At 49.0% G+C, this 12,415-nt stretch overlaps 2 protein-coding genes across 3 annotated transcripts in view; both read right to left on the bottom strand.

Annotated features, from left to right (window-relative positions):
- Positions 1–1,134: 1,134 nt before the first annotated feature.
- LOC125956600 (glutamine--fructose-6-phosphate aminotransferase [isomerizing] 2-like) lies at positions 1,135–5,644 on the bottom strand. Its single transcript, XM_049688653.1, has one exon. It carries the CDS (start codon positions 4,896–4,898, stop codon positions 2,868–2,870), a length of 2,031 nt encoding a protein of 676 aa, XP_049544610.1. The 5' UTR covers positions 4,899–5,644; the 3' UTR covers positions 1,135–2,867.
- Positions 5,645–5,925: 281 nt separating this feature from the next.
- LOC125956586 (DENN domain-containing protein 5A) overlaps positions 5,926–12,415 on the bottom strand; it is a 26,877-nt gene continuing 20,387 nt past the window's right edge. The window contains exons 6-13 of one of the 2 annotated variants that reach the window (XM_049688623.1): positions 11,119–11,329; positions 10,763–11,033; positions 10,586–10,621; positions 9,331–9,466; positions 8,870–9,266; positions 8,678–8,796; positions 7,878–8,603; positions 5,926–7,803 (exon numbers count right to left, since the gene is read on the bottom strand). In XM_049688623.1, coding sequence (XP_049544580.1) covers positions 7,614–7,803; positions 7,878–8,603; positions 8,678–8,796; positions 8,870–9,266; positions 9,331–9,466; positions 10,586–10,621; positions 10,763–11,033; positions 11,119–11,329 — 2,086 coding nt within the window. In that variant the 3' untranslated portion in view covers positions 5,926–7,613. The remainder of the gene's footprint in view (positions 7,804–7,877; positions 8,604–8,677; positions 8,797–8,869; positions 9,267–9,330; positions 9,467–10,585; positions 10,622–10,762; positions 11,034–11,118; positions 11,330–12,415) is intronic. The other variant, XM_049688624.1, reaches the window with a different exon arrangement.

Consider the following 12,415-nt stretch of genomic DNA (forward strand, 5'->3'; position numbering starts at 1 on the left):
ATTGGTTTTGGGTCTTCCAAAAGACATCCGACCCGGACCCGGACCCGGACACTTAGTACCAGCCAACCCTAGCAGGGAAAGAAAATGCAGATCTTCAAACTCAATCAATTTAGCTCTCGTGCAGCTCTAAACACGCACACACATTTAGACCTGGGATTGGGGCGGCCCACGGAAGCGCGGCCGATCTCTACGTGACTGGAACTCGTTATGCACCGCACCATTCGTCCGATCCGTCGTCGAACGCAAAACCCCCTCTATGCCTAGTCCGTGGAGTTTGCGGAAGAGGGAAGACGCGGTGGACGCGGATCCTATACGGTGCAAGCTTACGCTCCATTAAAGTTACCGTTAGAGTCGGTCGATGTCGGTGTGTCTGCGTGTCTGCCGTGGCCATTACGCCATGTGCACACTGCTGCCGCTGCTGGAGAGAAAGCCCTCGTCGAATGCAATCGTAGAAGGGTGCTTGGTGATTGTGTGTAAAATCTGAAGTACTACGCGGTGCCTGCCGTTCAACGGTTGCTGTGGTACACGGCGCACAAGCACATGCATACCAAGCACTGTCTTGACATCATCACCATGGCAGCAGTAACAGCAGAGTCTACTACGTCAGAAACTTCCAACGAGCCGAGATGCCATCTTAGGTGACGATAACCGAAATGCGAATCTGTGCCAATTCACCCCATCCGATCTGGCCTTGAAAGGCACGAAACGAAGACGAAAACAGACCAAAACCCCGCGTCGGTCGCGGTCTATTAAGTAACTCTTCGTAGTGCTTGGGGTACGCTGATTACGCTACATATCCCACATGCACACACGGTTGGATCGAATGCCGGAAGAAATGGAAAAGTCAAAAGCTCTCGCCTACGAGGAGAAAGTTCAACATCAACCACGACCACGACCACTCAACACACGCTGGATCGGTTGCTCCAAGATGAGGTAATAGACTCCGAGCCCCCACGATCCTACCTCGGCCCACGATTGGGGGGACGTAATATCTCGGAAGGTGCCTGCTGGTCGAGTGTCCGAAGTTCGGGTTTCGCCTGCTCGACATAGGGAAATTTTCTTTCACTGCACGCTGATCGTAGTGGAGCGCACTTCCGGTGCCACTACTAACGAACTACCGAGATACAAGACCAGTTATCAATAAAAAGAAAAGCACTAATACTTCTTTATTCATATACAGATAATTTCGTCCGAAGCCTTATCGCTACAACATCGCGCTCCGGCCATTGCTCCAGCTCCCCCGGTATCGCCGGTGATACCAGTAACCAACAACGTGTGTGCTCGTAGTACTTATGCGACTAATTACATCCAAATATGCCAAATCTCTGCCGTGGAATCTCGGTACGCCCTAGGCATCCCGGATTGGCATCTTCTGTTTTTTTCATCTTCATTTTCTAACTGGAATATCTATTTTAGATCCATTCGTCTTCCTATCCGCGCTCCCTTTATTGCCACTGACTTCTTTTTGTGACTCCTACGTGGAATGAAGCTATCCCTTGTGCATTCCTTCCACAATCGCGTACCAACGCTGATCACTACTATCTTCCACTCTCATTATGCTCTTGTTTTTTTTTTGGATAAAATTTAGATTCATCCAAGCAGGCCTAGGCTGTTACTACCCGTCTGCCTGTGACATTTTGTCTAGTACATCAAAAGTGTAGCTATAAATTTTCTCGAGATGAGTATCGAAGCAACCAACGAAGCGCCCCGATGTCAACCCCTAATCTATCAACCGTCGTCACCGGTAACCTACTTGGTCCATTCTCACTGGTTGTCACGCATCGAGCACGCCGGCCACCGGCCGGTCACCGTTGGCTGTCTGCCGCCGCTGACAAACTAGTAGGCTGTCACCCATCTACTCTCCGGCGTTCAACAGCAAACAATGGCGGTTTTGAGATACACGACGACGATATGCGTGCGTGGCGCAATCGAAAAGCAAAAGTCGAACAATCGATCTAATTAGGTCAAAATCTGCCAATATGAGCCCTTTTTTTTTGGCGACGAACAGATCAGATCGGATCAAATCGCGCGTGCCAGGTATGTTGTCAGCCGGTCAGGTGAATGAGAGTGTCTGTCCTGTGTGGTGGTATGCTTCTAACTTAGTGTGTTGTTAATATGGCAGACGAGCATTTGACCGACGACCGGGGAACCAGTGGTGATAACAACTATGACGGCGATGATGGTGTTGATGATGATGAGGTCGAGGTGGGAGTGTAATGAGAATAAGAGTGTTCGGCTTGGTTATCAAACGGTGATGATAGTGATCGTAACAAACGCAGACAGATGCGCGTACGAACGCGCCCGGCCTCTATCGCAGCCGCTGATGTGAGAGTAACAACGGTTTCTGCGGACGTGGATGCCAGGTAGGCCCGTATCGTGCCCCACTATTGCACTGATATTCTTTCTACCGCTTCGTGAAGTGTTCCTAAATCTAAGACGCCCTCCCCGTCAGCTTAGAGCCATTGGGGTGCTTTTCTTCTACATCTTCGCTTGCTCTGTTGTGATGTTCCGTAGCATCCAAATCTGGACGCGCACATGATCAAATATTGAAATATTGTCTGGAAACCTATAGCAACCTGTGTAATCTATCGCACAAAACCGAAACTCCGCCAACGAAACTTAACAGCCCAATACATGGTTTTGCATTTTAAAAGCATTTCGTCCAACTACCCTCCGGCATACGCACGCACGCACGCACAAACACCCCGTAGGAAAAGGTGACTGAGATGAGACGTAGAGTTTCATCACCTAACAACACATACACGAATACACGCGCACTCACGAAAGGACACAGAGATACATCTTCACTCAACTTCAAACTGCAACCGAACCACCGAACACAGTAGGCATCGACCGGCATCCGGGCTTTACTCCACCGTAACCGACTTGGCGAGATTTCGCGGGCAATCGACGTTGCAACCACGGAGCACCGCAATGTGATACGAAAGCAACTGCATCGGAATGACGGTCAGCACACCCTGCAGACAGTCGACCGTGCGCGGAATCTCGAGTGCTTTCGAGGCGAACGTTTTCGTCTCCTGATCGCCCTCCTCGCAGATGATGATCGGTCGGCCTTCGCGAGCCGTCACCTGCTGCAGCGCATTCATGCACTTCTGGTGCACCGGATCACGCATGATGATCATCACGATCGGCATCGTATCGTCGACCAGGGCAAGCGGTCCGTGCTTCAGCTCACCCGCCATAATACCCTCGCTGTGCATGTACGTCAGCTCCTTCACCTTCAGCGCACCCTCCATACAGGTGGCAAAGTTGTAACCGCGGCCCATGATCAACAGTGACTTCTGCTGGTACAGATCCTGCGCGATCTCGAGCACCTTCTGGTCCAGCATCAGCACCTGCTTGATGTGCGTATCGAGCTTACCGAGCGCATCGATAATCTCGAGGCGTCGCGACTGCAGCGACAAGCGATCCTCGCTCATCACCAGCGCAAACATAACGAGCGAGATGAACTGCGAGGTATAGGCCTTCGTCGAGGCCACACCAATCTCGGGCCCCGCATTGACGTGCACACCGCAGTGTGATTCACGGCAGATCGAGCTACCGACGGTGTTGGTAATACCGACGATCAGGGCACCTCGTTGCTTGCAGTACCGCAGCGCCATCAACGTATCGGCCGTTTCGCCCGACTGTGAGATGAAGAAGCACACATCGTCCCGGTAGATCGGAGTGTTACGATCGAGGAAATCCGAAGCCAGCTCCACCATAACAGGCAGTTCGGTGAGCTCCTCCAGCAGCTGGCGCGTCGCGACCGCACTGTGGTACGAGGTACCGCAAGCGATCAGCATCAACCGCCGGCAGCGCTTGATCTCCGGAATGTAATCCTTGATACCACCGAGAGTCACTTTGCGGCTCTCAAAGTTAACGCGACCACGCATCGTGTTCACCACCGATTCCGGTTGCTCGAAGATCTCCTTCTGCATAAAGTACCGATAGTTTCCCTTCATGATCTGCTGGATTTCCATCTTGAGTGTGGTGATTTCACGAGCGTGCGGATCGTCCAGGCTCTTCTTCAACCGATGGATCCCGAGCGCTCCATCCTTAACGGCGGCCACATCGTCATCCTCCAGGTAGATTACCCGGTTCGTGTGCTCGATCACGGCCGATGCATCCGAGGCGAAGAAGTACTCGACCTCCTCGCCCGGATTGATGAAATCGGCCGTGTTGTCTGGCGTTGGTTCGACCTGCACGTTACCAACAGAACCGTGGCGTGGTCCCTTACCGTACAGGATCGGTACATGGTTGGTGGCGAGGCTCGTCTTTGCTTTGATGCCGACCAGCAGCGGCGATCCTCGTCGCGTTACGACGCACTCGCCAGGGAAGTGCTTCGATTTGAAGGCCAGTGCGAACGCACCCTCGACCTGCTGGATCACCTGCTCGACCAGTTCGCGGAACGAGTAGTTCGGGTGTTGCTTCCAGAGATGGTGTACCAGCTTCGCGATGGCCTCCGTATCGGTGTCCGACTCGAACACGTAACCGCGCAGCTCCAGGAACTTCTTGATGTCCTTATAGTTCGTCACGATACCGTTGTGCACAACGACGAACGCATTTCCATCGTCCGAGCGTTGCGGATGCGAGTTCAGCTCGCTCGGGGCACCGTGCGTAGCCCAACGGGTGTGCGCGATACCGACGTGAGTTTCGCAGGACTCCGTCAGATCCGTCGTTTTGGCCGCCTCGAGGATTGCCTCCTCCAGCACCTTCACCTTGCCGGTACGCTTGAACAGTAGTATACCCGCATCGGCCGTTAGTCCATCGACGGCCACACCGGCAGAATCGTAACCACGGTACTCGAGCCGCTTCAACCCGTTCAGCAGCAGCTCCAGCACATCGCGGCGTGACTTCGGTGTCAGGAAGTTGAGATACGCAAAGATGCCACACATCTTGGCTAACAGAACAGTCTCTGGAGCAGCTTCAGTTCAAACCGTGGCCCGCGGTGGCTCACTTTGATCACTTCACGAGGCGCGCGTACACGAGCTCACTCACGACACGTTACTAATTCGCTTTCTCAGCAGCAGCAACAGCAGGCTGTTTGTAGATCGCGCGTGCACGTCCAACCGATTCGCTTACGTGTCTGGAAGATGGAGCTGTCCCCGATGGTGGTTGGAGATAGTGGTGATGTTGCCGCGAGCGCGATACGCAGAAGAGTGAGCCTTTCCGCGGGTTGGAGACAGAAGTTTATTGTTTAGTGGCCAACAACCTGCCCTGCTTGTGTTCGTGCCGAGCCGCTCGTTTCGATACCGCAACGGTGGGGACGACGACGACACCGACGACGACGACGACGACGACGGGTGGGTGGTTCGTTTTGGGGTGGGTGGTGATGTTGGGTGGTGGTTTGACGAGTTCTTCGGATCTCCAACTCAAACACCGACACACGCACGTACTTTACGGTGCTGGAGGAACCGTGTTTTTCGCTTGCACTACCGAACACTACTCTTTCACTTAAAACACGGTCTACCTCGATGATGATGATGATAATGATAAACCGTTTACTGACACGCGGCACCCACAGAGCACCGGTTGTGTAGAACGTGGTTGGGAATCAATTTACTTAGACTTAATTCACAATTCGGGCTTTCCCCCCTTTACTCTTGAAACTAATTCCGGAGTTTCCGGTAATGGTGTTTTGTGTGTCGTGTTTTTTGTTGTGCTGTATGTTGCTGCATGGGAGTCAAACACCTTGCAGCAAAAAGTATTGTTCCTTTGCAGCAAATTATTGCTTCGTATGATTTAAAATCACCGTTGAAATCCTGCAATCCTCAATAAATACTTAACTCTAATCAAAGGGGTTACTTACTTGTCAGGCACTACATCCGACTAGCAACCAGGCAATCCCGCGATTAATCTGCTGTTTCGTGGCTGAAACAATAAAAATGTATGTAAAAATGATTACCAAATGGCATTTCGGGTACATAAAAAACAAAGATACCTGGTGCTCGTTGATACGGGGTTTTCGGTTGGAAACGACTATGAGTTTTGTTTTATTTTCGTCACGTTAGTTTTACATTTCATGTTCACGAAGACACAGGGTAATTGGAGGGGAGTCGTACCATTTGGATGGCCCCATCGAACACACGCATCATGCAGGTGCACTCACAGGGCCATCCGTTCTCTCTCATTCGGCTTCGATGTCTTCAACTCTAATCTGCTACTAACACCGATCTCTAAATATACGCTTGACTAATATCGAATGGTATGCATCAATGGTAGCACTCATCACTGGAGCATTGTTACATGCAGATAGTTTGAAGGAATATGAGTTAAGTAGAAGAACCAATGAAACCGGCAGTTACACACATAGAGCGTATAGGGAAAGGGAAGGCGAGGGTAAAAGTTCACACGAGAACAAAAAAGAAAGCTCTGTGCTACTTTGAGTCAAGGAGTCGATCGATCTCCCCATCCCATATACCATCACACACTCTCACCGCGCAAGTTTTTCGAGATTCTGCAATATCGCAACTTGCAACCACCAAACGAGAATTTGGTTCATTCTAACGACAGCTACTACTTACTATTCATATCAATTCGAGGATTGCGGGTTGTTTGGCACAGAGTTATTACGCACACACACACACACACTCACTAACACACAGAGATGATACCATCGATGACTATTGGTTCTGGGATTCGTCGGTACGCAACGCAGCCTGCATTTGGTGGTTTGTAATGCAACAAATGATGAAGATTTTTGTAAAAGGAACAACAAAATTTTAAAAAAACCAACCGACAAACCAACGCATAAACAAGGGAAAGTAGCTAACATTAAACTCAACAATCAACTGGCAAGAAAGAGCATCTGCAGGAGAAGCTCCAAAAGCAAACAAAATTGAAAACCTGGTTCTCCCAAATTATACTTAACTTTTTATACACTTCACACTGACATCGACGATCATTCATCCGTTCATTTCCTGCCTTTTCATTTACTGGGATCCGTCACCTTGCTTACGTACTACAATGAGTTGTCTTCTTCCTCTTCCCCTTCTTCTTCTGAGTTCGTCTATCTCATTCTTTGGCCATCGTTGCTGTGCTTTAGGATCGACGTGATCGTGACCGAATTGCAGTAAGATCACTGGGCTATTCTCCATTTCTACTATTTCTCCATCAGTCTCTATCGTTAAAGGACTTAACTAAACAAAAGCAATAAAAAAAAATCGTAAATAGGATGTCGACAACAACTCGTGAACCGATTGTAAGATCGAACGCTCAGCATTCGTTATGATTGATTCTTCTCCGTGTAAAAGGTCACTCATATATCTAAACTAAACTTACTAGCTAATCTTGCAGATTGTTCCTGTGTTTGATGTGTTGGGGTTTGCTTATTTGGTTTAATGGAAATCTCGAATTTTGCGAGCAAGAGGTCACCAGACCGATACTCTACTAGTAAAAAAGAGGATTTTTAACTACATAGTTTAAAGTAAAATAGCACGTATCGTCACAAATGAAATCACCACTTACGCACCAACTCACACACGCACATATACTTAGTTCTGTGTAAGTTCCTTGGCGCATGGGACACCAGCTACCATCATAGAGATTGAGAGAGTGAGTATTTTCGTTCTACACGATCAGAAATCGATCGAACAGCAACCCGAACCAGCCTAGCAGTGCGATCCGATACCTTGTGTAATGGAATTTTCCAGCACTATATGAAACTCGTCCAGTGGTTCCAGGATCTGGCGCAGGAACGTTAGCAGTCCCTTCTTGCGCATGAAGCTCTGCTCCTCGTACATCTCTGCCGTCACGCGGGTATAGGCCATCGGTACTAGCATCCTGTGCAGCAGGTGTTCCCTATAAGTAAACAGTACCAGCACCAGGTGTTAGTATTTCTCTTCACATGCTCTGTCCCTTCACCCCACAGTTACCTCAAACTCAAACAGATAAACAACTGGAATCGACCATCTTTGCCAAGCGTTTGCTTCACATTATTGATCTCATCCATCAGATGGCAGTAGCAGTGCCATACGGCGGACAGTTCCTGCCGTGCGACGGGCGAAAGTGAGGCCACGCTGAGGACGGCACCGATCCCGCTGTTAGCACCTCCAGGACCACCAGCACCACCACCAGTACCACCGTGCACAACCGTTACTTGCGGTGGTGACTCCGGACTAGAGCCACTCGTCGGTGGAGAGGTTGATGCACTGCTACCGGCACCACCGCGTACCGTTTCGACCGATTCCTCCACCAGACAGATCTCGAATTGTTCCTTCACCCGCACAAAGTAGTCCCACAGGTAAAGGTTGCGACCGAAGAGACGGGATGAGCGGAAACCACACAGGAAGGCCTGCTCGAGACACTTGACCAGCCCGTTCTCACCGCACAGAAGGTTTGTTAGCGAGCTGGCATCCCTGTCCCGGCTCGGCCGATAATGCCACTTGACGATAGCGTTCACACAATTGCCGAGCATGTGCTGAATGTCGGACGGGCGTACCTCTGGCCGCTGAATGCTTGGGCTACGGGTACGCGGTGGTGTCCGGCAGGCTTCCACAAGCTCCTCGCTATCGACCGTCCGTGGGACGAGCTGACCGATCAGCAACCGTTCGATCGATCCATCATCGATACCCCGACCAAGCCACCGTCCACAGGGGAATCTGAGGGATGACGAAAAACGTTATATCATACAGTTCTTTTGATGATGAAGGGTAACGAAAAGCGAATCACTCACTTGTACGTATGACCTGTGACCTCATTCCTCACGACCACATGCTCCACCAGCCACTTGGACGACATTCCAGTGTCATCGTGTCCTATCCTCAATGACGTCAGTATACCGAGTGTTTTGTGCTGCAAATGGACCGAAAGAAACACACGATCAATTGAACCCTCCCCTTTCCTTCACTCCTTTTTCAACACCTACATGAAACACAAACTCCAGCGAATGGCGCGGCACGCTGATGATCTGCGTTTCGCCAAGGCTGCCCGAAATGGCAATCCAAACGTTGGCCGACGTGGTCGCAGCGCTCGACTTCTTCGACGGAAAAATAACCACCCGATAGGGTAGTTTGGTCGTCGGATACGTGTTGGTGAAACAGAAGTAATCGACCGCATTCAGGGTGAGCAGATGGTAGAGGAACTGTTCTACCTCGTCATCACACCTTACGAAGGCGCTTCGTTTGTACAGTTGGCGCAGCAAGGCGGCATCCGATAGCAGCGTACGCAGGTGACGTGAGAGTACCTTCTTCTCGAGCGCCAATCGTACCCACGCTCGTGCGTATCCGATGTGAGTTTTGATGTCCGTCATGGCCAGAATGTTGCTGTGCGATGGGATGGAAAGTGAGGTATAAAGCATTGAAACAGGCTGGCCGGATCATAACTTACCGGATATCAAATTCGAGCGATTCGGGAAGTGGTCGAAGCTGCTCGGGGCCTAGGCTTTTACGATCGCGCGACTTGGAGCGCCCCCTCGTTGGCGACGGTGGTGGAAGCTGTGGTTCGATGGCTAGCGATGAGAGGTCTGTATGGGCACACATAGTAAATGCATTAATAAAAAGCCAAGCAATGAAGCAAAATGCACAAAACTACAAAATCACTAAAAACGTAAAATAGAAAAACCAAATTTAGAAATATAAAACATATCGAAAACGGAAAAACCAAACGGTCTATAATACAAATTCAAACAATGAAACGAGGGTAATGCGTTGGCATTTCATATAACTTTGGAATAGGCGAGTCAAGGAGTACCCAGAGGAAAAATCGTCTGGCGATCACACCAAGGCATCGTTCGATTTTCATCGAACGAAGATAATTCATATTATCGCATACATTTAGAAGAGCACTAATGGTGTATTTGTTACAGAACTAGCTGATATCGTGTTCCACTGCAAACGTTTCTGTTAGTACCACACACAAACACTCCACACGTAGTGCTGAGAATCAAAACCATTCGTCGGAGAAGTGACTGAAAATCACACACAAGAGCACACTGTCGGGAGGCATCATGTATAGCCCACCACGGTGGACACATTGCCACCACTCACCGCACTGGCTGCTCGCTGTGGTAAACAGATTAGCTACCGTACCGTGGCGCCTACCCACAAACGAAGCGACGACATCGGAGAGCATAAAGTTAGTAAAGCGACCCACGGGGGACCCACGATTCGGTGACGCTGCCGAAGACAGCAGTGTTTCGGTGGAGCCTGCTATATAGATGTTGCTGCCGCTAGTGCTCTCACTTAGTACCGGTACCGCCCGACCCTGGAGTCGTCGGATTTTGTGCGCTATCGTTGTATGATACTTCCTAAAGCCTAGTGTGCCACCGTCGCCTTTCGGTGGTTTCAATGTGTTGTACCGCGTTTCCGAGTTACTGCGAGTCTTGCCTGCAGCGAGTTAGCGCCAAACATAGGCCAAACCCCTCGTTATACGAGCAAACACAAGAACCGAAAGAGAGAGAGAGGGGGAAAGCATGATCAGAACAAAAGAACAAAGAACGTAGGCAAATGGAAACAAAAGACAAACAGAAGGGAAGCTGAGCAGAAATCATATTGTTGGATGCATTAGTGAAACATAAATCCTAACTAACAAATCATCAACAAGAGTAAGTGAGAGTGCTACGATAACTAGCCCATCAACGTACAATCCATCCGCTTCCTCATGACGGTCCACGCTAAGGCTAAATGGAGAGAGACACAGCGGGGCGGGATGAGGAATAGAAATTCAATGAGAAATGGCGTAACACTAGCCACGATTTCACGAGCGTGCCTAGAAAGGAAGAAAGCGGGTATCCAACAAAATCTACTGGAGGTGCTCTAACCTGGCGTTAAATAGCTGTTTTCCATCTGATGCCGGCCTGGATTTTGACAATCCTTAATCTCCAGATAGGCCGCCAGGTGAGTCCAGAGTGCCGATTTGCTTTGCTTGTTGATCAGCCCGTGGGACCAAACCTTCTCGAGCAGATCACATAGCGAGGCTATCATTGTGTTCTCCTCAACGCCCGTGACCGACGCTTCACCGCTCAGGCCCAGCTCAATTGCTTCCGTGCCCATCTTCTCTAACAGCATTCGTTTCGTTTTACTTTTGATATCCTACGAGGAAGAGTGAGAAAGCGAAATTGTAGCGATCGAATCAGCAAACGGTTTCAGTAGAACATCACCCTGCGATAATTCTTACTTTAAGCAGCTTTTCCACGAACGTCCAGTTGGCCTGTGCCAATAGGGCAGGGCTTATTTCTGTCCCGGAAAGGTTGGCCGAGTTGCGATTCGATTTGTTACCGTCTGCAGGATCCTTACCAGTGCTAGCACCGATCGTAGCACCGTCGAGGGAGATCTCTTTCACCTTCCATTTGGTGCTACCATTTTTAACCCTCCTTAGGCTGTTACCCCTGGAAGTGGACAGTCAGATAGAGAAAGTTAGTATTTTATTTAATGATTTTTGAAGACAATTTAAAATAATGTCATTGTCAGCATGAAGTACCCATGTAGAAGAGTTTAGAAAGACCCAAAAGCCAAAGAAATAGATGAATGGAATTAGTAAAGCCACACCACACCGATAGCCAGATACCAGTAGAAGAAGAGTGAAGATAACACATAATAAAATCATGGAAAGGTGTATAATACAAACCGAAGTTAGGGGCGAGATGGAATGGAAATAAAAATCCTTACCTGCAACGAAATTATAACGAGCCGCTTCATTTACAAGGAAGCTTATCGCGCTTATCACACAAACGGCAGCAAAGCAAAGCATAACGAGAAACCACCAAACAAAACCATGCGCACCGATCAAGGTAAAAAGAACCACATCAGAAATAAAATGCGAAACCGGCTGCGGGATCATATTTCGTTAATTCAGCAAAAAATAAGGATTTTTATTGCATTTCGGTGAGAACCATCCGCTTCTTTCCGCGAACCATCTTGGGGAAGGGTGATCCTGTAGAAGTTGAAGATCGATTCGTTGGATGTTCCTATCTTACTTCGCAGCGAAGCGAAGATGCTTATTGCCTGTTACGTACGTATACTGCTGCTGATACATTACACGAACTCAAACGAAGAGACTATAAAAACGATCATCTACTAGCTAATCATCATCAACATCTTCATCACACAACATGATCAACAGTTACTGTTCATGCACTAAACAAACACGCCACATTCATGCATGGACAAAACTCGAACACGAAAACAGAAGAGCTCATTATCAGACAGCTGCTAATCATCATTTCGCTATTGCCGTGCCATTGCGGGCGATCCCGTTTTATCAGGTGGTTTGAAAGTAGGATTATGGGGCGCACACGATCGTTAATACGTTTTGTTGTTCCTTGTATTCTCGAAGTGACGTATTTTAAATATTCAAAAACGTGTTTCAGGCGTGTATTAGCGGTGCTGAAGCTGTGAAGCAGCGGAAGATTGTGTTTGTTGTGGCATATTTGAAAAGCATGCACCGATATGTGATTTTTTAATCATTTTATGAT

This window comes from Anopheles darlingi, chromosome 3 (genome assembly GCF_943734745.1).
Source record: "Anopheles darlingi chromosome 3, idAnoDarlMG_H_01, whole genome shotgun sequence".
Classification (NCBI taxonomy): Eukaryota; Metazoa; Arthropoda; class Insecta; order Diptera; family Culicidae; genus Anopheles; species Anopheles darlingi.

What these genes read in the sequence shown, in the direction of transcription:
- LOC125956600 (XM_049688653.1), bottom strand. Translation starts at nt 4,898, where the DNA reads ATGTGTGGCATCTTTGCGTATCTCAACTTCCTGACACCGAAGTCACGC.